The sequence below is a fragment of the Loxodonta africana genome, chromosome 18, assembly GCF_030014295.1.
Source record: "Loxodonta africana isolate mLoxAfr1 chromosome 18, mLoxAfr1.hap2, whole genome shotgun sequence".
Classification (NCBI taxonomy): domain Eukaryota; kingdom Metazoa; phylum Chordata; class Mammalia; order Proboscidea; family Elephantidae; genus Loxodonta; species Loxodonta africana.
In genome coordinates, this window is record NC_087359.1 from 56,516,673 (window position 1) to 56,540,138 (window position 23,466).

General features: G+C 39.3%; 1 protein-coding gene across 1 annotated transcript in view; it reads left to right on the top strand.

Annotated features, from left to right (window-relative positions):
* The window catches only part of CRLF3 (cytokine receptor like factor 3), a 39,418-nt gene that overhangs the window by 10,930 nt on the left and 5,022 nt on the right, over positions 1 to 23,466 (top strand). The window contains exons 2-6 of the mRNA XM_064271431.1: positions 4,548 to 4,755; positions 7,200 to 7,287; positions 7,795 to 7,972; positions 10,241 to 10,463; positions 11,565 to 11,697. Coding sequence (XP_064127501.1) covers positions 4,548 to 4,755; positions 7,200 to 7,287; positions 7,795 to 7,972; positions 10,241 to 10,463; positions 11,565 to 11,697 — 830 coding nt within the window. The remainder of the gene's footprint in view (positions 1 to 4,547; positions 4,756 to 7,199; positions 7,288 to 7,794; positions 7,973 to 10,240; positions 10,464 to 11,564; positions 11,698 to 23,466) is intronic.

Sequence of the window (23,466 nt, forward strand, 5' to 3'; positions counted from 1 at the left end):
AACTCATGTGGTTGCATTCAGATGGCAGCTGAGGCTGGAATGTCCAAGAAAGCCTTGGTGGTGGCAAGACTGGAATGCTAGCACAGCTGGGTCATCTCTGTCCTTCTCTTCCATCTCCCCCTCTTCTCCCTTCACCCCTCCCTACTTCCACGTGGTATCTCCCACAGGATAGCTCAACTTCCAGGGTGGATGAGGACCCCCCAGAGCACAAAAGCAGAAGTTGCTGCAGCTAGCCCAGCATCAGTTCCACTGCATTGGAATGGATTATAGCTAGTCACAGAGCCAGTCCAGGTTCAAGGGAGAGGGCTACACAAGAGCATAAATACCAGGAGGTGTGGTTCAATCAGCTACCAAATGATACAGATTTTCTTTTTGGAGGTTTTCAAGTAAGCATAAAAAAAAAAAGTCTTAACTCTAAGAGACAAGAGGGACAGCATAGCAGTGCTTATGAGCACCAACTTGAATCAGGCTGAACATGAATTCCAGCTCGGTCACTTCACTAGCTTTTACTAGACATGTTAATCGCCCTGAGCCCCCGTGTGTTAGTCACCGACAGATGCTTCCTTCATGGGATCATAGTGGAGTTTGAGAACGTGGGTGAGTACCTGGTCTCACACCAGCAGGTACTTTGTAGATGATAGCTGCTGCAATGTGGTTGTCCTTAGTGCCGTTGTTTTATTAACTGTTGTCCTGGTGTCAGTGCAAAGACAAATAGCCAATGTAGTACATTTCATATGAACTGAGAAGAAATATTTTGGTTAGCTTCTTCAATTTCAGTTGATGTTTATATCTTTACCTTGACTTTTATGTTTTTGATCTGTATATTGTTGGGGAATGGTTTTTACAGTCAGTCTCTAATTTTAAATTAGTTTTAGTTTCCTATTAGCAAAGAAAGTGGGAAAATTAATTCTTAGATTAAATTTAGAGGATGAAATCCTTTTCTTCTTTGCTAAAGTCATAAAAATGCATGTTTTAGAGGAGTTAGTGGTATATACCAGTTACTTAATTTCCTGAAATACACCGAGTACTATGTTAATATTAAAAAAAAAAAAAAAAAATGAAACCCATTGCCATCGAGTTCATCCCCACTCTTGGCAACCTTATAGGACAGAGTAGAACCATCCCATAGGGTTTCCAAGGCTGTAAATCTTTACAGAAGCAGACTGCCACATCTTTCTCCTGTGGAGCGGCTGGTAGGTTCAAACCACTCTCTTTTGGTTCACAGCCAAGTGCTTAACCACTGTGCCACCAAACCAAACTCACTGCTATCGAGTCGATTCCGACTCATAGCAACCCCATAGAACAGAGTAGGACTGCCGCATGAGATTACCAAAGAGCGGCTGGTAGATTCGAACCGTCGACCTTTTGGTTAGCAGCCAAATGCTTAACCCCTGCGCCACCACGGCCCCACTCTGCCACCAGGGCTCCTTAGTATAACAGCCAGTATGTTGCCATTTAAGACCAGAGCTGTCTTAAATCAGGTTCTGTGTCTTCATGGTAACTAAGCTCTGGAGGAAAATGTTATCAGTCACTGTCGTCTTGGGTGGCCATGAAGTATATATATTCCTCAGGCTTTTGTGTTTTAGTATTGAAGTATAAACCTGATGACTTTGGCATTTTGTGAAGTCATACTCATGTTAAAACTTTTTTTTTTTAATTCTATTTGTGCTGGGATTAGATTAAGCTGCAGTGGAGATTTTGTAAATGAGTTTTAATGGTCTGTTACAGGAGAGATTTTGGGGAGAAATTGGTTCAGAACATTGTTAACCAACATAAACAAGGTATATTACAGTTTCTTTCCTGAGACCTTGAGTTGTCTATTGGTTGTATACTTCTTTACTTTGTTAAAAGCCACTCCTGTTGTTTTTGACCCTAGATGGATAGATAGCATTTGGGGCTGATTGGTTTTCTTCTACACAATTCTTTATGCAGAAGCAAGACATATGTTAAGGAGCCCTGGTGGCTCAATGGTTAAGTGCTCAGCTGCTAACTTCAAGGGGGTTGAAACCTACCAGCGGCTTCGTGGAAGAAAAGACTTGGCAATCTGCTCCTGTAAAGATTACAGTCTAGAAAATCCTATGGGGCAGTTTTACTCTGTCCTGCAGGGTCACTATGAGTCAAAAATGACTTCATGACACACAACAAGAAGGTATATGTTATACAGCAGGAAGTGTTTTCAGCCTGAATCACTCAGCAGTGAAATCACATTTTTAAATGGGTTTTCATAAAGCCAAAGCAAATGAACTTGATTAGACACGTGACTGGATGAAAAGTGGCAGAGGCTTTAACTTATGAACTATTTCAGGGAGAAGAAAACAATTTCAAGATAGTATCAAATTTGAAACAGAAATGCTTGGGATTCTAGGGACCAGATTTACTGCGAGAGCCCAGGAGGTGGGCTTAGAAATGGATTCCCCCTTCCCTAGCCCTCTCACTGCTTTGTGTTCGTATACTTCCTTTTTTTTTTTTTTTCTGAGATTCTGAAGCAAAAACAAAACATAGGTTCTGCAGCAGCTGAAGGAGCTTTTGAATTCTTTCTAAAGAGGAAACCGACTTTACCTAACCAGTCTACTGCGTGTGCCGTATCCGTTAAAGAGCCAGCGGGGATGTTGTGCTCAGCTGCAGAATTTCCCCTTAGCGGTGGGGTGCTGAATGCCTTACAGCGCCCTTATGTGATGTCTTCATTCTTCTGAGCTCTTAAGTCAGTGCTTCTTACGGTTAGAGCCCAATTCTTGAGGGTGTAGAGAGAAGAACCAAATTAAGTACAACTGAGTTTATGCCTTTTTTGTTTGTTTTCATTTTCACTTGGGTTTATTTCACAGAAGTTTTCTAGTAATTTTACAGAGATAAATTAACAAAAAAATTAGAGTTTCCCTTTTTCTTTATGATTTAAGGAATTATTTTATCTCTTGCACAAACAGCGTTGCAACTACACTAATGTCAAATGAGAAAAAATTGTTTCTGTGATCCGTCCGTCCCAGCAAATCAAACTGTTTTTTGAGTTGTTTTTCTTTTTTTCTGTGCTTCTTTGTAGTACTTGGCCATGGGCATCTTTTGTTGTTCCATGGTTGTGAACATTGCTGGAAAGCAATTTTATAGTCTGCTTTTAAATTTTAGTATTAGAGAGTATATAGAAAGCTTTCTCGGTTTCTCTATTAATTGAAAATTATTGAAATATTTATCCCTTATCCATATTTTCTTTTTTTTTCATATGTTCTTCTTTCTTGGTGGACTTTTCTTGTACTCAAACTTTTGCTCAGATAAAGTTAGCGAAAGGGTTAGGCTGGTAAACATAATATTTCAGATGAAACTGTTACCTGTAAAGCAAAGCGTGTGTTCACTGTAATTCAGCTGAGGAGTTGGCTCATAGTTAGAATGTCCCTGTTAAGTGAAAGAAAATGAATTGTGTGTTACATGTGTTTTTTGTTTTTTAAATCTCGAGTCCACACAGATAGCCAAGTTGTTTTCAAAATATGTGTGAGATGTTAAGATTTTCCTATCATATCCCCTTGAATAAGAATTCTTAATCTGAAGGTCTGTGGACCCCGGGCAGTGTTTCTCAAAATACAGGCTACAGAATCACAGGTGTGCTTGGCAAAAAACGAGAAACATCCATACACTCCTCCAGTCCCACCCACTTCCAAGATTCTGGCTTTGAAGGTCTGGAATGGAGCCCTGCAGTCTTCATTTTTAACAAGCAGCGGAGGTGATTTCTTTGCAAATCAAGTTTCAGAGCTATTGCTCTAGGTCAGCTATGGTTGGGATCTGAAGGAGTTTGTAAAGCCTCTGAAATTGAATAAATTTCTTTACGGTATGGATTATTCATTTTTCCAAGAAAAGGGTCTGTAAACCCTCATCAAGATTCTCAGAGAGAACCATGACTCAAAAAAGATTGTCATTGTCCCAGAGGTTTAGATTTCATGAACATTCTCTGCCTTCTTTGAGCCTCTTTGAATTTTAAATAAATTCTTAGTTTTCTTTTTAGCACAATGAGGGCATTTTATCTATGAAGGGTTTTTTTTTTTTTTCTTGTATTGTGGCTTTCTAACCTGTCATTTCTTCTTTGTAATAAAATGAATTTTAATCACCTCCTAATTTAAAATGTTTTGTAATGAAACATGTTCTTGCCAAGAGCTACTACTCTGTGCAAATAATAATAAGAATTTTTAACATTTATTTATTAAGAACAATGTGCCAGACATTGTACCAAGTGCAGTACATAGATTATTTTACTTAATCTTCACAACTCCATGAGGTGAGCATTATTATGCCCATTTTACAAATAGGGAAACTGAGGCATGGAGTGCTTCATTAACTTGACTAAAGTGATACAGTTTGTGAATGATGGAACCAGGATTTGAGCTCTTTCTGTTTGACCTGAAGGCTAGTTCTGTACAATTCTGCCAGTTTGTACAAATAATCACAAATCGTTTATTGATGAATAAAGATGATGGTTCTGTAGTGTCTTAAGGTTATTATGGGTGATGCCTATAGATTAGCCTTTTCTAGAGATTCTGATCCTGAGCTTTTATGTTATTTCTTTTCAGATTAAAGAAAGTGCATCACAGACAAGGGATGTCCTCAAACAGCATTTTAATGATTTAAAAGGAACCCTTGAGAAGCTCCTGGATGAGCGATTGGTGACCCTTTTGCAGGAGGTGGACACCATTGAACAGGAGACCATTAAGCCGCTAGATGACTGTCAGAAGCTCATAGAGCATGGAGTTAACACTGCAGAGGACTTAGTCCGAGAAGGTGGGAGTCCAGGGAGCCTATTAAGTGTGGTTCTTTCAGATAACATGTTGGTGATTTCTCAGGATACCAGCAGGCCTCTTGCCATCTGTGGGGTGCTTGGGATGTTCTTATCTTGGGACAGTTTGTAACATGGGATGACAGATATACAGTGAGGTATCCCAGGGTAAGTGAAATTAAAGTGTTACTTACAATCGTTTACAAAGTAAGGAGTAAATGATTTTTCTCAAATGGTTCTATAATAATAATCACCGTTACCACAGCTATTTTTAAGGTCATTGTGGGTCTGTTAGAATTTTTTTTCAGAGCTTTCACGCTTAATAGAATTTAATTCCCATGTTCTTTTTAGAAGGTTTGAAAACATGTGATTGGTGTTTACCCCTGAACTTGTAGTTGTTGTATTTCCTATCTTTAGCCAATTATTTTGATTAAGTCATGCCTAGATCTTGCCTTGCTGCCTTCTTTCCTTTATACCAGTTTCCTTACTTCAACATAGATCTTTTGTCAGGTAAATAACAATTCTGCCTTTAGGGGTTCATAGCCCAGAGGGAGAGACATACATGCAGAAAGATATCTAAGACCTTATGGGACACGAAACGGAAGTGCTTAACTGTCTGGAAGAGTCAAGGATAACTCCTCTAGGAGGAGTTCATCAAACAGTCAAAGGGAGAAGAGGAGGTGTCATCATGAACAGAAGACAATGGCATATTCACTTATTGAAGTATTTTCAGCAGCAGAGTTATACAGTCAGATGTGCTTTTGTTGTTGTTGTTGATAATGACATTGCCGGTGGTTTGGAGCCTATATTAAAGACTGGAGACAAAAGAGACAGATTAGAAAATTGTGGCATTAACCCAGGTGACAAATGGTAAAGGCAGTGACAGGTGAAAGTGAGGCAGGGCTGCTTTTAAGAAATTTTGGGAAGATAGAATTACTGATGATTTTATTGATCAGTGATCACTCATTTTTGATAATTGCATGGATATAGGAGGGAAGGATTTAGGATGACTGGGTGAATGGTTGTGTTGCTTTCTGAGAGGAAACAGAGGAGGAGAGGTGGGCTTCAGTGGGTTCATTCGGTTTTGGGCCTGTTGAGTTTGAGGCGCTGAAGATGCCAGGAGGTCGTTGGGAATATGGGTATGATGCCTAGGAGAAAGATTGTACCTGAAGATGTCGCTATGGTAGTAAATAGCATACACATCAAATGTGAACCCATGGGAATAAGTAAGATTATGAAGAGAGAGTGTGTACCATGAGAAAAGAAGGCACAGAGGTTAGAACTCTGAGGGATGCCTACATTTAAAGGGCAGCTGCAGAGAAAGATCGAGGGAAGGAGCCTGAATACCAGCCATTCTGCAGATCGAGTGCTGTGGGTGGCATAAGATAAAAAGTGTGGCTAGGTCACAAGTCTGTCAGTCCAGCTGAAAAATAATCTCCTTTTTTGTCCCACTTAAAATATAGTACTAAAATTATCTCTACGTGCTAATTACATTTTTGTCTTATTTTCTTTGAAAAGTGTTTATTTGCTGCTGACCATTAACATTGCCTTTGAGAAATTTCTTTTTAGCAAGACCACAGAGTGTCTTCCCCTAAAAAGACTTGGAATCCTCAGAAACAAATCCAAAAACCGGTCAGCACAGGTCAGGAGCCTACACCCATCTCCCTGAAGACTGAGAAGCATTTTCCTTTTTGAAAATAAATCCTTTCAGGCACATACAGCTTGTTATTATTTTTATACTTCAGAAGTACTTTTAATTTCAAACTCTTTTTTCCCCCGAGGGATAAAAACTTACTTACGGAATTTTGAGGATTTTGAGACACTGTTGAGTATGTGTCTACTTTCCTTTTGGTGAGGGAGAAAGTCTTATGATTTCAAGTTACTTGAGTAACTCCAGGGTACATTCAGAGGGAAGAGTCCTGCCAGTGCGCTCCAGGGCTGTGGAAGGACATAGAAGTTGCTCATTTTTGTAGGCCTCTATGTAGCATTTCCTTTTATTGTTCCGTTGAATAATTTCTAATCTAAGGTATAGAATTCTTTCAAGGAAACATAGCTGTATCATTTGACTTTGTAAAACCCTGTGCCTTGTTGCCCATGTCAGGGTAATACTTCGTACCGATTGCTATTCAAGTTGATAGATTCTGTAGGAGGGATTGGAAAGAGGCCCCTAGGCCTTCTGTTTTGCATAAAAGTGGCTGACAAACCAGGTTTCAATTGAATAGAGCAGAATCTTCTGTCTGACAGAATTTTGCTATTCTGTGCCCCATTCTTCTTGGCCTTAACCTTAGAGTCACTTCTGAAATAATGTCCACTTTTACGTTTTAGAAATTTGACTGTGGCAGCACTTAAGACTTGTTTGCAAGAAAATCAGAGATTCAGCTAGACCCGGTTGTGTTGACTATAATCTGCCCATTTTTTACCGTACTAGTTCTCTTATTCCTGATTGTAGGTGAGATCGCCATTCTTGGTGGTGTAGGAGAACAGAATGAGAAACTGTGGAGCTTTACCAAAAAGGCCTCCCACATTCAGTTGGACAGGTAAAGAGTTAGTGCCTTTTGGGCTTACTTTTAAGCATTTAAACTATGTCTGCTTCCCCCCCCCCCACCTCGCCCCCATTAAAGATTCTGATAAAGGAGATAGAGAATATATTTTTCAAGGTTTCACTGCCCATTAGCAGTATTACTAGTCTGAAATAGTTCTGATTGTAATCTTTGGTATAGTTTTACTGCATATTTTCTTCAATTCCGATGTGTAAGAGAATTGTTAAATTAAAAAAATTCTGAACATGTCACTGAAACTGAGTCACATTTCAGTAAACCAGAGCTTTTGGCATAAACTTGATATTTGTGATCCTATCAGTTTTCTGTTTATGTTCATTTCGGAAGAGACTCTTTATGTAACATCTTGCAAAGCCTCCGTTACCATGAGCATTATTTACTGAGGGCTTCAGCATCCTTACAGTGTGTCACTGATCTAAAATATAGTCCTTGTATTGTTAACTGTCAGTTAAAAGGCACACAAATACATGAGCTTTATTTTCTCAGCTTACCAGAAGTGCCTTTACTGGTTGACGTACCTTGTTTATCTGCTCAGTTGGATGACTCAGTTCTTAACATAGTGAAAGACCACATTTTCAAGCATGGAACCGTAGCGTCTCGCCCACCAGTACAGATTGAAGAGCTAATAGAGAAACCTGGAGGCATCATAGTACGATGGTGTAAGGTATGTAACTCAGATTTGCAGAAGTGGCTTCAACGTTACAGATTTGAGAACATTGGGGGCCTTTCAAAAAATTCTTGTTAATGATCTTTGAATATTTTCTTCTTTTCCTAAAACAAAAAATGTCCTTTACTTTGCAATTAAGATAAAGTCACAGAGAGCTTGAACTGAGGAAGCTCCTCCAGTTTGAGGTAAACAGTTTTGAAGGTAGTTTTGTTTTTAAATCTCTGTATCCAGCTTTGGATTCCATTATATATTCCAGTCTTAACTCTTCAGTGAGTTGGTGATCTTTCCCATTTCTGTTTATTAGAAAAGTAAAAACAAAAATTAGTGAATATTGACTAATATTTTCTGTTCAACACTGATATAAAAAAATGTATCTCTAAAATAAGATTTTTAAAGTATGATTTCTCCATATTTGATATTGCGAAGAGTTTTATATATTAAATCATACTATTAGATAGAAACCACGTGCAAACGAGTCATCATGCAGAAGTGGGTGTTCAGTTTGTGTGAAGTGTTATCTTAAATGTATTCTTTTAATTAAAAATTTTTTATTGTAAAAATACATATACATTTGCTGATGGAACATTTTTCAGGCATACAATTTAGTGATATAAATTATGTTAGTCATGTGCAACTAAGGAACTTTACTTTCTTTTTTGAAATAGGGTTTTTTTTTTTTGTACTGTAGGTGAAGGTTCACAGAACAAACTAGCTTCTCATTAAACAGTACACATACTGTTTTGTGACATTGGTTGCGAACCCAATGACATGTCAACACTCTCCCTTTCTTGGCCTTGAGTTCCCTATTATCAGCTTTCCTGTCCCCTCCTGCCTTCCAGTCCTTGACCCTGGGCCGGTGTGCCGCTTTAGTCTCGTTTTGTTTTATGGGCCTACGTAATCTTTAACTGAAGGGTGAACCTCAGGAATGACTTAACTTCTGAGGTAAAAGGGTATCCAGGGGCCATACTCTCGGGGTTTCTCCAGTCTCTGTTAGACCAGTCTGTTTTTTTCCTTTTATTGTGAGTTAGAGTTTTGTTCTACATTTTTCTCCTGCTCTGTCTGGGACCCTCTATTGTGATCCCTGTCAGAGCAATCAGTGGTGGTAGCCAGGCACCATCTAGTTGTGTTGGGCTCAGTCTGGTGGAGGCTGTAGTACTTGTGGTCCATTAGTCATTTGGGCTAATCTTTCCCTTGTGTATTTGGTTTCCTTCATTCTCCCTTGCTCCAGACTGGTGAGTCCAGTGGAGTTATCTTAGATGGCTGCTCACAGGCTTTTAAGACCTCAGACACTACTCAACCAAAGTAGAATATAGAACGTTTTCTTTATAAATTATGCCAGTTGAGCTAGGTGTTCCCTGAGTGTTCTGTTTTTAATGACACCGTATAGAAAGAAGAGTAGAGATTTTTGTTGTAGCTGTTGTTCAAAACAAATGGAATAACAAAAGTGTTATTCCATTTTTATTCTTTTGCCTCTCAGTAGGCTTGGGTTATCTGTAGTTTTTATAATAAGCATTCCTATTCATGGTTCCTTGTAAGGTTTTTTTTTTTTTTGCTAAGGTATATACTTAGCCATAGAATTATGAGGTCTTAACAGTATTGCATCTATACTAGGTAATAACAAACTCTTTTCCAAAGTGATTGTACCTCTTTAGAGGCCTTGTATCAGCAGTATATGAGTTCCTACTCCCCACCGTTACCAATACTTGGCATCGTCAGACTTCGTATTTTGGCCAATACGATATCTCCTTGTGGCTTTAGATTGTATTTTCTGTATTACACATCAGGTTGAATATCTTTTACATATATTTTCGGCTGTTTGATGGCACTAGTTTTTTATTTCTTATAGAATGCTTATTCATGTCTTTTGCTCATTTTTCTATTGGCTGGGTTGTCTTCTGTTAATTTTTAGGAATCCTTTATATAATCTGGATATAATTCTCTCTTGGTTAGATGAGTGATGTGATTGTGGGATACTTACTGAATTATGAATGTTTTATCTTAAGCATTATTGTCTGGAAAACATGCCGCTTCTTCAAAGGAGGCAGAATTTTTCATATTAGACTGGGAAGCGTAAAACATGGCTTAATAAAGAAAAGAAGGGGACTCGTGATGGCATATTTCCTTTGGCCATCCCAAGAATAGCCCATCTTCAGCATGTGAGCCTGAATGCTGGACCTAAAGTGCTCCTGTTTAAGGTTTTCAAGCAGTGATGCTGAAAGAAGTTATTCTCTGGTTGTTTAGCTAACATAAAGCTTTTGTCCTTAGGTCGATGACGACTTTACAGCCCAAGATTACAGACTCCAGTTCCGTAAATGTACTTCAAATCACTTCGAGGATGTATATGTAGGCTCTGAAACCGAATTCATAGTTTTGCACATAGACCCCAATGTTGATTATCAGTTCAGAGTCTGCGCCCGAGGAGATGGCCGGCAGGAGTGGAGTCCTTGGAGTGTCCCCCAGACAGGTCATTCCACGTTGGTGCCTCATGGTATGTTGTTGCTTTCTCACTCCTAAAGCTTAACTATAGATGAGAACACTTGTGTTCTGTGCTCAGGGCAGTGCACTGACAACCCCCACACCCCTCCCCCCTTTTTTTTTATTGTGCTTTAGGTAAAAGTTTACAGAGCAGGTTAGTTTCTCATTAAACAGTTTCTACACAGATTGTTTTATGACATTGGTTACAGTCCCTGCGATGTGTCAGCACTCTCTGCTTCCACACCCCAATTCCGCGTTCCCATCCGTTCATTTTTCCTGCCTTCTTGTCATTGCTTTTGGGCAGGTGTTGCCCTTTTGGCCTCGCATACATGACTGAACTAAGAAGCACGTTCCTCACGTGCGCTGTGGTTTGTTTTATAGACCTGTCTAATGTTTGCCTGAAGGGTGAACTTTGGGAGTGGCTTCAGTTCTGAGTTAAAAGAGTATCCAGGGCCATAGTCTCAGAGGTTCTTCCAGTCTCTGTCAGACCAGTAAGTCTGGTCTTTTTTTGTGTGTGTGTGTGAATTTGATTTTTATTCTACATTTATTTTCCTGCTCTGTTCGGGACTCTGTATTGTGATCCCTGTCAGAGCATTTGACAACCCTTTTTTCTAAGGTTAAATCCTGAATTGATGAGAGCAACATGGAACCTGTCTTTTACTTCCTGCTCAAAATATTTTATATGAATTTGGAGAACTTTTCATCAGTTCTTACGTCCAGAGTCCAAAAACAATGCCAGGCAGGAGAACAAGCATCACCTAAAACCAAAGATTCTAAATATTGCAAAGGCTTTTTCTTTAACGTCTTATAATTTGAAACTGATCTCTCCCCTGCATTACTATCTTAAAAGACTTTGATTTGTTTATTAATTAGTTCTTAGGTTGAAAGATAAACTTATTTGATTTTTCATGACAGAATTGTGCGGGAGTAGACTGAAATCTTTTTTGTAATTTGTGGCGCTGACCATGATAGTCTTTCACTGAGTCTTATCTCATTGAACATGCCCATGGCTCCTAAGAGATCTCTTTTACTTCCAAGCTTTAATTAACGCATCCGTATTGAAGATACTCCTCAGAATATTCTAATAACTTTTCATGTCTTTGCTTTTAAAAAGAGTGGACAGCTGGCTTTGAGGGGTACAGCCTGAGCAGTCGAAGAAATATAGCACTCCGAAATGATGCCGAATCATCGGGCGTTCTCTACTCCAGCGCTCCAACTTACTTCTGCGGGCAGACACTAACGTTCAGGCAAGTAGATGCTAAAACGCCTGTCGTGCCTCAGATGTGTACAGTGAAGTGCGTAAAGCACGTGTGGACTTTGGATTTGGGATAGTCCTGAGTTTATTCCATCATTTATAAGCACTGTTACTTTGAGGAATTTTTTATTTCTCTCTGTTTCTGTCTTGTCTTGTGTTCATACGGTTATTATAAAGATTAACTGAGATAATGTATGGAAAATGCTTTGCTTATGCCTGATCCATAGTAGGCACTCAGTATGTTTATATCTCTTGTGACGTTGGTTGCCAGCCCCACGATGTGTCAGCACTCTCTGCTTCTTGATCTCAGGTTCCCCGTTTCTGTTCTTCCAGTTTTCCTATCCCTTCCTGCCTTCTTGTCTTTGCTTTTGGACTTGTGTGCCCCTTTAGTCTCATATATGTGTTGAACTACATATGTTATTATTTGTTTTATAGGCCTAATGTTTTGCTGAAGGGTGAACTTCAGGAGTGACTTCAGTACTGAGTTAAAAGGGTGTCCAGGGGCCATAATCTCACGGTCTTTTATGAATTTGAATTTTGTTCTACATTTTTCTCCAGCTCTGTCTGGGACCCTCTGTTGTGATCCGCGTCAGAGCAGTCAGTGGTGGTAGCTGGGCACCTTCTAGTTGTGCTGGACTCAGTCTGGTGGAGGCTGTGGGTAGTTGTGGTCCATTGGTCTTTGGACTAATCTTTCTCTTGTGTCTTTGGTTTTCTTCATTCTCCCTTGCTCCAGACAGGGTGTGAGCAGTAGACATACCTTAGATGGCCACTCACAAGCTTTTAAGACCCAGGCTCCACTCACCAAAGTAGGATGTAGAACATTTGCTTTATAAATTGTGTTATGCCAGTTTAGCAAGATGTCTCCTGAGACCATGGTCCACAGCCTCAGCTCAGTAACTCCATCCATCAGAGAGTTTGGATGTATCTATGAAGCATCTATGACTTTGCCTTGGTCAAGTTGTGCTGACTTCCCCAGTATTGTGTACTGTCATATCCTTCACCAGAGTTGTCACTTGCTTATTGTCTAGTTAGCATTTTTCCCTCCCCCTGCCAACCCTCTTAACCATCAAAGATTTCTTCTTTCTGTGTGTAAACGTTTTCGAGTTTTTGTAATAGCGGTCTCATATAGTATTTGTCCTTTTGTGATCGGCTTACTTCATTCAGCATAATGCCCTCCAGGTTCATCCATGTTGTGAGAGGTTTTGCTGTTTCGTCATTATCCTGTATCGTTGGGTAATATTCCATTGTGTGTATGTACCGTAGTTTATCCATTTATCTGTCGATGATCAGTTAGGTTGTTTTCATCCTTTTACTATTATGAATAATGCTGCAGTGAACATGGGTGTGCATTTGTCTATTCATGTGATGGCACTTATTTCTCTAGGTTGTATTCCTAGGAGTGGGATTGCTATTTCTAGCTTTTTAAGGAGACGTCATATTCTTTTCCATAGTGGTTGTACCATTTTACATTCCCACCAGCAGTGCATATGAGTTCCAATCTCCCCATAACCTCTCAAAATTTATTTTCTGTTTTTTTTTATTAGTGCCAATATTGTTGGGGTGGTATGGTATGTCATAGTACTTTTGATTTGCTTTTCTCTAATGGCTAATAATCAAGAGCATTTCCTCATGTGTCTGTTAGTTGCCTGAATGTGTTCCTTGGTGAAGTGTCTGTTCATATCCTTTGTACATTTTTTAATTGGATTATTTGTCTTTTTGTTGAGGTGTTGAAGTATTTTGTAGATTTTAAAGATTAGACCCTTGTCAGATATGTTATAGCCGAAGGTTTTTTCCCAGGCTGTAGGCTCTCTTATAATTCTTTTGGTGAAGTCTTTTGATAAGCATCAGTATGTAATTTTTAGGAGCTCCCAGTTACCAAGCTTCTCTTCTGATGTTTGCTCATTGTTGGTTATGGTTTATATCATATTTATGCCATGTATTAGAGTCCCTAGCATTGTCCCTATTTTTTCGTCCATGATTTTTATCGTTTTAGGTTTTATGTTTAGGTCTTTGAGTCATTTAAAATTAATTTTTATGTGTGGTGTGAGGTATGGATCCTGTTCCATTTTTTTACAGATAGACATCTGGTTATGCCAGCACCATTTGTTAAAAAGACTGTCTTTTCCCCCATTTAATGGACTTTGGGCCTCTGTCAAAGTTCAGGTGACCATAGGTGGGTGGATTTGCATCTGGGTTCTCAATTCTGTTCTCTCGGTCAATGTGTCTGTCATTGTACCAGTACCAGCCTGTTTTGACTACCATGGCTGCATACTAGGTTATGAGGGTTTGTTTTGTTTTTCTTTTGTGAATCAATAAGAGTGAGTCTTTGTGAGAGACAGTCTATCAGTATAAACATAACGTGTGTATGTGTTTGTATGATTTTATGTAAAATCAAACTGAAAGCAGATCTCTTCTACCACCAATTAATATTTTATTTCTTTATCTTTTTCTTTTTGTATAAGAAAATTTTCCTTTCTCCTCTTCTCAGGTTATCTGAGATGCATGCTCCAATGGCCGTGTTTTGAAATAGCTCTTTCTAGAAACAAAAGCTCAGTTTTGATTTGGAAAAGTAAGACTTATATGATTTTCACCACATTCAGCTCAGTGTCACAAACTCTCCTCTAAGTTTTCAGTCTTGAGATAATAGGATTTCATTGTGAATATTTGCACTAAATTTCTCTTATTCTCTGTCCCTTGTTGTATAACGCCTGGAGAGTGTCTGAAAGTTTTACCTAAGCCATTGTTGCTATGTTCCCTTCAGCCAAATCATTTGAACTGTCAATAGTTATCAGAATGCACTAGTTTATGACTTGTTTTGACACCTCCTCTCACCCCTTATACTGTGAAGAAAGAATGACTTATTAACTAGTAAAATAACAACAAAGGGAGAAATAAGGAGTCTAATGCCCAAAGTCTATTTAATTATTCCCTAAGTAATTATAAGTTTTCCACACTAACATACCCTTTGTCTGCTTACAGCCTTGTTTACAGAAACGCTTCCATTAGTGAGTCTCCTGGGAGGAAGGCTCTTCTGTACAACAGCAGAGCTTCTTGAATTGTTTGATTCAGGCTAGATATCTTAGAACATAATTATCATCACCATTGTGATAGTAGTGATAATTGCAGTTAGTATTTAAATAGCATTTACCACATGTCAGGCATTGTTCTGAGCACTTTACTTGTATTAACTCACTCAGTTCTCACTAATCCAATGAGATAGGTGTATTTCTCCATTTTAGGGATGAGAAAACTGAGGCACAGAGAAGTTAAGTCACTTTCCCAGTGTCACAGAACTTGTAACAGTAGAGCTAAAATTTATACCCAGGCAGTGTGACTCTGGAGTCTGTACTCTTAACCACTGGTCGATTTTGCTTTTTCTTTATCTTTTTCATGTGAAAATAAACACGGTTCTATGAAGTACTGGAATTTTTCTGCTCCTGTATCCTCAGCCGTTTTGCTTTTCCAGTGGTGACTCCTGCCTCTTGTGATGCTTTCCTACTTTTTAAGTTCATGCTCTTACAGGGCAGGGTCTGACAGATGACATATGTGTTTCTTAAATCATTCGGTAAATATTTAATGAACAAGAATTTAGAAATTACACAACTTGGTTTGAATCCACTTCTTGTGGACCATGGCCTGATACTTAGTAGGTCTCAGTAAACTGTTAGTTCCTATCTCCCACACCCAACCCTTCCAGGCTTTGAGACATCTGCAGAAATGCAAGAGTGTGCCTCACTTGGCAGGGTGGGCCTTACTTGGCAGGACAATTAACCGAAACTCAGTTAAGCTCAGTGTTCTTAGCCAGACTTTTGTGTTTTTGTCTTTTTTTTTTTTGAACATGGAATGAAAATGTTCTCTTCCTTTTATTAAAGAAATTTCACATTTATACAAAGCCAATAGCCATCAGTATCCTAAATGGAGAGAGTCTGAGAGCATTCCCCTTGAGACTGGCAACCAGACAAGGATGCCTTTTATCACCACTCTTACTCAACATTGCACAGGAGATCCTAGCCAGAGCAGTTAGGCTAGATAGAGAAATAAAGGTCATTCAGATTGGTAAGGAAGAAGTAAAAGTATTTCTGTTTGGGGATGACGTGATTTTATACACAGAAAACCCCAGAGAATCCTCACCTCAAGAAAACTACTGAAACTAATAGAAAAGTTCAGCAGAGTATCAGGATACAATATAAGCATGCAAAAATCATTTGGGATTCCCCTGTACCAACAAAAAGAACATTGAAGAGGAAATCACCAAATCAATACCATTTATAGTAGCCCTCAAGACGATAAAATACTTAGGAATAAATCTTAACCAGAAATGTAAAAGACCTGTACAAAGAAAACTACGAGACACTACTACAAGAAACCAAAAGAGACCTACATAAGTGGAAAAACATACCTTGCTCGTGCATAGGAAGACTTAATATTGTAAAAACGTCTGTTCAACCAAAACCGATACGTAGGTACAATGCAATTCCGATCCAAATTCCAAGGACATTTTTTAATGAGATAGAGAAACAAATCACCAACTTCATATGGAAAGAAAAGAGGCCCTGGGTAAGAAAAGCATTACTGAAAAAGAAGAACAAAGTGGGAGGCCTCACACTACCTGATTTTAGAACCTGTTGTACTGCCACAGTAGTCAAAACAGCTTGGTACTGATCCAACAGCAGATACATAGACCAATGGAACAGAATTGAGAACACATGCATAAAATCATCCACCTATGAGCAGCTGATATTTGACAAAGGCCCAAAGTTGGTTAAATGGGGAAAAGACAGTGTCTTTAACAAATGATGCTGGGCATAACTAGATATCCATCTGCATAAAAATGATACAAGACCCATACCTCACACCATGCACAAAAACTAACTCAAAGTGGATCAAAGATCTAAATATAAAATCTAAAACGATAAAGATCATGGAAGGAAAAATAGGGACAACACCAGGAGCCCTAATACATGGCATAAACAGTATATAGAACATTACTAACAATGCACAAACAGCAGAAGAGAAACTGGATAACTGGAAGCCCCTAAAAATCAAACACCTATGCTCATCCAAAGACTTCACCAAAAGAGTAAAAAGATTACCTACAGACTGGGAAAAAGTTTTTAGCTATGACATTTCTGATAAGCGCCTGACCTCCAAAATCTACATGATACTGTAGAAACTCAACTACAAAAAGACAACCCAATATAAAATGGGCAAAGGATATGAACAGGCACTTCACTAAAGAAGACATTCAGGTAGCTAACAGATACATGAGGAAATGCTCACGATCAATAGCCATTAGAGAAATGCAGATCAAAACTACAATGAGATTCCATCTCACTCCAGCGAGGCTGGCATTAAAACAAAAAACACAAAATAATAAATGTTGGAGAGGTTTTGGAAAGACTGGAACAATTATACACTGCCGGTGGGAATGTAAAATGGTACAACCACTTTGGAAATCGATTTGGCGCTTCCTTAAAAGGCTAGAAATAGAACTACCATATGATCCAGCAGTCCCATTCCTTGGAATATATCCTGGAGAAATAAGAGCCTTTACACGAACAGATATATGCACACCCATGTTCATTGCAGCACTGTTTACAATAGCAAAAAGATGGAAAACAACCAAGGTGCTCATCAGTGGATGAATGGAGAAATAAATTATGGTATATTCACACAATGGAATTCTACGCATTGGTAAAGAATAGTGATGAATCTGTGAAACATTTCATAACATGGAGGAATCTGGAAAGCATTATGCTGAGTGATACTAGTTGCAAAGCGACAAATATCGTATGAGACCAATATTATAACAACTCAAGAAGTAGTCTAAACAGAGAAGAAAATATTCTTTGATGGTTACGAGAGAGGGGAGAGAGGGGTATTCACTAATTAGATAGTAGACAAGAACTATTTTAGGTGAAGGGAAAGGACACACAATACAGGAGAGGTCAGCACAACTGGACTAAACCAAAAGCAAAGAAGTATCCTGAATAAACTGAACACTTCGAAGGCCAGCGTAGCAGGGGCAGGAGTTTGGGGACCATAGTTTTCAGGGGACATCTAAGTCAATTGGCATAATAAAATCTATTAAGAAAACATTCTGCACCCCACTTTGGAGAGTGGCATCTAGGGTCTTAAACGCTAGCAACTGGCCATCTAAGATGCATCAATTGGCCTCAGTCCACCTGGAGCAAAGGAGAATGAAGAACACTAAAGACACAAGGTAATTGTGAGCCCAGGAGACAGAAAGGCCCAGATAAACCAAAGACTACATCAGTCTGAGACCAGAAGAACTAGATGGTGCCTGGCTACAGCCGATGACTGCCCTAACAGGGAACACAACAGAGAAGCCCTGAGGGAGCAGGAGAGCAGTGGGATGCAGACCTCAAATTCTCATGAAAAGACCAGACTTAATGGTCTGACTGTGACTAGAAGGACCCCAGAGGACATGGTCTGCAGACCTTCTTTTTAGCCCAAGACAGGAACCATTCCCAAAGACAACTCTTCAGACAGGGATTGGACTGGACTATGGGATAGAAAATGATACTGGTGAGGAATGGGCTTCTTGGATCTAGTAGACACATGAGACTATGTGGACAGCTCCTGTCTGGAGGGGAGATGAGAGAGCAGAGGGGGTCAGAAGCTGGCTGAATGGACATGAAAAGAGAGAGTGGAGGGAAGGAGTGTGCTGTCTCATTAGGGGGAGAGCAACTATGAGTATGTAGCAAGGTGTATATAAATTTTTATATGAGAGACTGACTTTATTTATAAACTTTCACTTAAAGCACAATAAAAATTAAAAAAAAAAATTCAGGCATCAGCAATTACATCAAAAGATGTGAAGGGAGGGCTTGCCGATGCCTAAAGGAGGGGCAGATGGGCACGCTTGCATAAAGGTAAACTACATTCAGTTTATGAGGGTGCTTGAGGGCCTAATAGTTGGAACCAACAACCAACCAACCAGTTGCCATTGAGTAGAAGCTGCCCTGTTGCTCAGCCCAGTCTCATTCTGAAGTTTCTGAAACTTGTAACTGCTGAAGCTGAGAAACTGGTGTCACCTTGGCTGTTACCAGCCTCTAGAGCCCACTTTCATTTGGTGCCCAGGTTGGCTAGCAACCCCTTCCTTCTAGGCCTCTCCATGATTTCCTGTCTGAGCATTCTTGTTGTACCTTTCCTTGCTTTTAAGGTTTCCTGATATTATTATTTTTTAACCATATTTTTACTTTCTCCTCTCTTCCACCTCCATTCTTTAAAACAGCTTCTTTTCTTCTTGGTGCTAGCAGCTTCCCGTAATCCTAACATCCTAGGAAGTAGGCTTTTATTATCTTCCTTTTACAAATATAAAAACAGAGGCACAGAGAGACTAACTTGTCAGGATTCAGTGAACTTTTCCCTTCAAAGAACATAAAAAACTGATGTTCCAGTTTCCTATGGTAATGTAACAAACTACACCAAAGCTTAGAGGCATAAAACAATGGTCATTGTTTTGCTTATGAAACTGCATTTTGGACAGGGCTTGGCAAGGACAACTTGTCTTGGCTCCATGCAATGCCAGCTAGAGTAGCTCAGCTAGCAGCAGTGGATCTGCTTCCAAGATGGTTCACTCATATGCCTAACAAATTGGTTGTGATACTTGGTTCCTCTCCGTGAGCTGCTTAAGGCTTCCGTACAGCATGATGGCTAGGTTCCAAGAACCAAGGAAATGGATTCCAGGATAGGAAGTAGAAGTGGCCTACAAACTGGTGAGCCAGTCACAGAGCCCAGATCAAAGGGAAGGGACATAAACCCCACTTTTTTTTTTATTTTTAGTTTGTTGTCATTGTTGAGAATATACAGGGTAAAACGTATACCAATTCAGCAGTTCGTACATGTACCATTTAGTGACATTGATGACATTCTTTGAATTGTGCAACCATTCTCACATTCCTTTTCTGCGTTGTTCCTCCCATATTAACATAACCTCACTGCCCCCTAAGGTTCCTATGTTATTCAAGTTGCTGTTTTCAATTTGATCCCATATAGATAGTTCTTAAAACAGTATAATGCTCAAGGCGGACCTTTTTTACTAGTTAAGCTAAACTGTTGTTGATTTTAAAAAGGCCTCAGCGGATATTTTTGGTTTAAGGTTTAAAGATAATTTCAAGGCAATAGTTTCAGGGGTTCATTCAACCTTCATGGCTTCAGGAAGTTTGGAGTCAATGAAAATTTGAAATTCTGTTCTGTGTTTTCCCCCTTTTGATCAGTGTTCTTCTATGGAATCTTTTATCAAAATGTTTAATAATGGGGGCTGGGCACTGTCCAGTTCTTCTGTAGACCCCACTTCATGAGGGAAGGGGTATCAAAGAATTTTAAGGCTATATGTCTTAGAACTGCCAGAGTGATATCTTTTTTTTTTTTTTAATTGTTCTTTAGATGGAAATTTACAGAGCAAATTAGTTCCCCAGTAAACAGCGAATATACATATTGTTTTATGACATTGGTTACCAACCCTGTGATGTGTCAACACCTTCCCCTTCTTGACCCCAAGTTCCTCATTTCCATTCATCTAGTTTTTCCGTCCCTCCCTGCCTTCTTGTCTGTGCCCATTTAATCTCATATACGTGGCTGAACTACTTGTGTTATTGTTTGTTTGAGTATGATACCTTTTAGAAAGGGGCTGCTTGGGATATGCAAATTTATTTTAATATTTACCTTTGGTTAAGCATTAGCACCTTTTCTCAATGAATTTAAGCTTGAGATCTTTGAGTTTTTACGCAGGGCTGGTATCTACCATTACAAGGTATATTTTTAATATTAATTGTTAACTCCTCACATTAAAAAAAAAAATTCTAGTCTAATGTAATCGTTTCTGGAAAATCCCAAAGGGTCATGGTCCAACTCTCCTTGGACTCTACAAAGATTAAGGAGTTAATTTGTTTTTAACTAGAGTCTTTGCAATCTTGGCAGTGCCTCCATTTTTTCAGACAGATTACACAGTCCCAGGGAGAATACAACTTTGCTGAGGTTTCATATTTTGCCCAAGTGATCCCCTGTAGAGAGGTGGTGTATAGTCCTTTCAGGTTGAAGCTTGGCTCTTGTTACATTCATGGGAAATGTTGAACAGAAGAGTTTTCCCCAGACCCTTTGTTAGACTTGGGTTAGATAAGCCAGCTGATTTCCTAAGTAGCTCCCTGTTATGATTCTATACCCTAGCTTGAGATTGCTTGTGGAGAGAACATTACATGAAATCATGAAGGCAGTTCTGCTTTGGGGTTTTCACATGTAATAACTATTCTTCCCAGATAATCTGTAAAGACTGTTTATTACACCTTTTTCCTACTTATGTTCTTCCTGTCTTAAACCAAAGTGTAAGGACAGTTCTCCTGATTAACTCCAGTCTTTTGTCTTTCAATGGGGCTGATCATTTCATTCAACCCTTATATCACTTAGATGATATTTACAGTATTAAGTATATAGGGAATGCAAAGTTAAAGAAAAAAACAGAACCTTCGGTTCAACATAGAGTAGGCAGTTTATAAAGTAGTATAAGAAAGATCCAGATACTCCTTGGAACATAGAGGAAGAAGACATTCCTTCTAGATGAGGGACTGGTAAAGGCTTCATCTCTAGTAGAGCTGGAAAGGGCAGTTTAGGTGGAGCAAGCAAAGCAAGAACCAAAGATGCAGAGGTAGAAAAAATACACAGAGCAGCAAGTTACAAGACTGGTTGGGGTTTATAGGGATAGGGATACAGTCAGAGAGAATCCCAGAAAAGTAGGATATTCTTTTGGACAGGCTGCATATATCTTTTCTTTAATTCCTGAAAGAAATTCTCCTTTAGGAGCTCACCTGAAGACATTTGATACTGCACAGGTTGTGGGTTTTTTTTTTCCCCCCCTACAAAAGGATTTATAGCTTTACCAGGTAAAACCAAACCAGGTTTAGATTTCATAATGCTCTGCATTTGACTTCTCATGAATTCCCAAGTTGAATTAGACCATACAAAATAACGATAGCTGGCTAATGTTTGTTAGACCCAACTCAGCTAGTTCCAAGCACTTAAATGATTAAATGTATGTAAAGTCTCATTACATCCTCATGAGGTAGACACATTTTGTAGTTGAAGGAACAGACATAAAAAGAGTAAGCGTCCTGCTTGTTTTTACACAGATAATTTAACAGTGGAGCTAAGATTCAGTTCCTGGGAGCCTGGCTGCAAAGTCTATACCCTTAACCATCGTACTGTGCTTCACGGATCATGTTGAGCCTCGTAGGACTCTGCTTTTACTCTGAGTGAGATGGGAGGCCAGTGGGGGATGTTGAGCTAATGGATGACATGATCTGGCTTATCTTTTAAAAGTCATTTTGGCTTACCAAAAACACAATAAAGTATTATTTTTTAAAAAAAGCCATTTCAGCTTAGGTCCACCCCCCGTCTCCTTATTACTCCATTAGTTTTCCCGAAGTGGAAGAACTCAGAATGAAGGTGCTACCATGTACCTACTGGTCCTAGAAGTTCCCATTTTCTCTTTTGAACGCACTGTAATAAAGCCTTCACCCCCACTACTTCCTGAAACTGCTTACATTGGGTTCACTAATGATCTTCACATTGCAGACCCAGAGGTCAGCTCTTAGTCTTTTCCTACTTGATCTGTCAGCAACATTTGACACAGGTGATCACTACCTCATTTTTGAAACACTTCCTTTGCTTGGCTTCAAAGACACTACGTTCTCCTGCTTTTCCTTTCTATCTTACTTGATATTCCTCTTCAGAATCCTCTGTTGGTTCGTTCTTTTCTCCTCAGCTGCGTAATGTTAGAGTTCTTCAATGTCCTCTGTCTGTCCTCATTCTGTGGTCAAGCTCATCTAGTCTCATGGCTTTAAATACTCTCTAGATGCTGACAACTTTCTAATTAATATCTCCAGTCTGGTCTTCTCCACTGAACTCCAGATGTATATATCCTACTGCCTATCCCACATCTTCACTTAGATGTCTAATAAGGAACTCATTTAATTTGTCAAAGAACAAACTGATATTCTCCACAAATCTGCTCCTCCTGCAGCCTTCCGTACCTCAGTAAATGGCATTTCTGTTTTTTCAGTTACTTAGTCCAAAACCGTGGGGTCTTCCTGGACTCTTTTCTTTCTCACATCCATAACCAGTCAGTCAGTAAACCATGTCATCTCTTCTTGCACAATATATCCAGGTTCTGACCACTTATCATCACCTCCACTACTCCATCCTGACCCCAAGACACCATCAGTTCTCACCAAAATTATCATAATAACCAACAATAACACACATGAGGAATGTGCTTCTTAGATTAAGTTTAAGTATACATTTTTCAATGAGAAGGTAATTTCCTCTATGAACTTTAACCTGGAGCACAATAAATTAAAAAAAGATTTTATACGCAAATTGCTTTGTGACATTGGTTGCAATTGCCGCAATGTGTCAGCACTCTCCCCCTTTCCACCCTGGATTCCTTGTGTCCATTCCGCCATTTTTCCTGTCTCTTCCTGCCTTCTCGTCTTGCCTTTGGGCAGGATTTGCCCATTTGGTCTCATATACTTGTTTGAACTAAGAAGCGCATTCCTCACATGTGCTACCATTTGTTTTATAGGCCTGTCTAATCTTTGTCTGAAAAGTGGGGTTCAGGAGTGGCTTCACTTCCGAGTTAGCAGGGTGTCCAGGGGCCATAGTCTTAGGGATCCATTTAGTCTCTGTCAGGCTAGTAAGTCTGGTCTTTTTTTGTGAATTCGAATTTTGGTCTGCATTTATC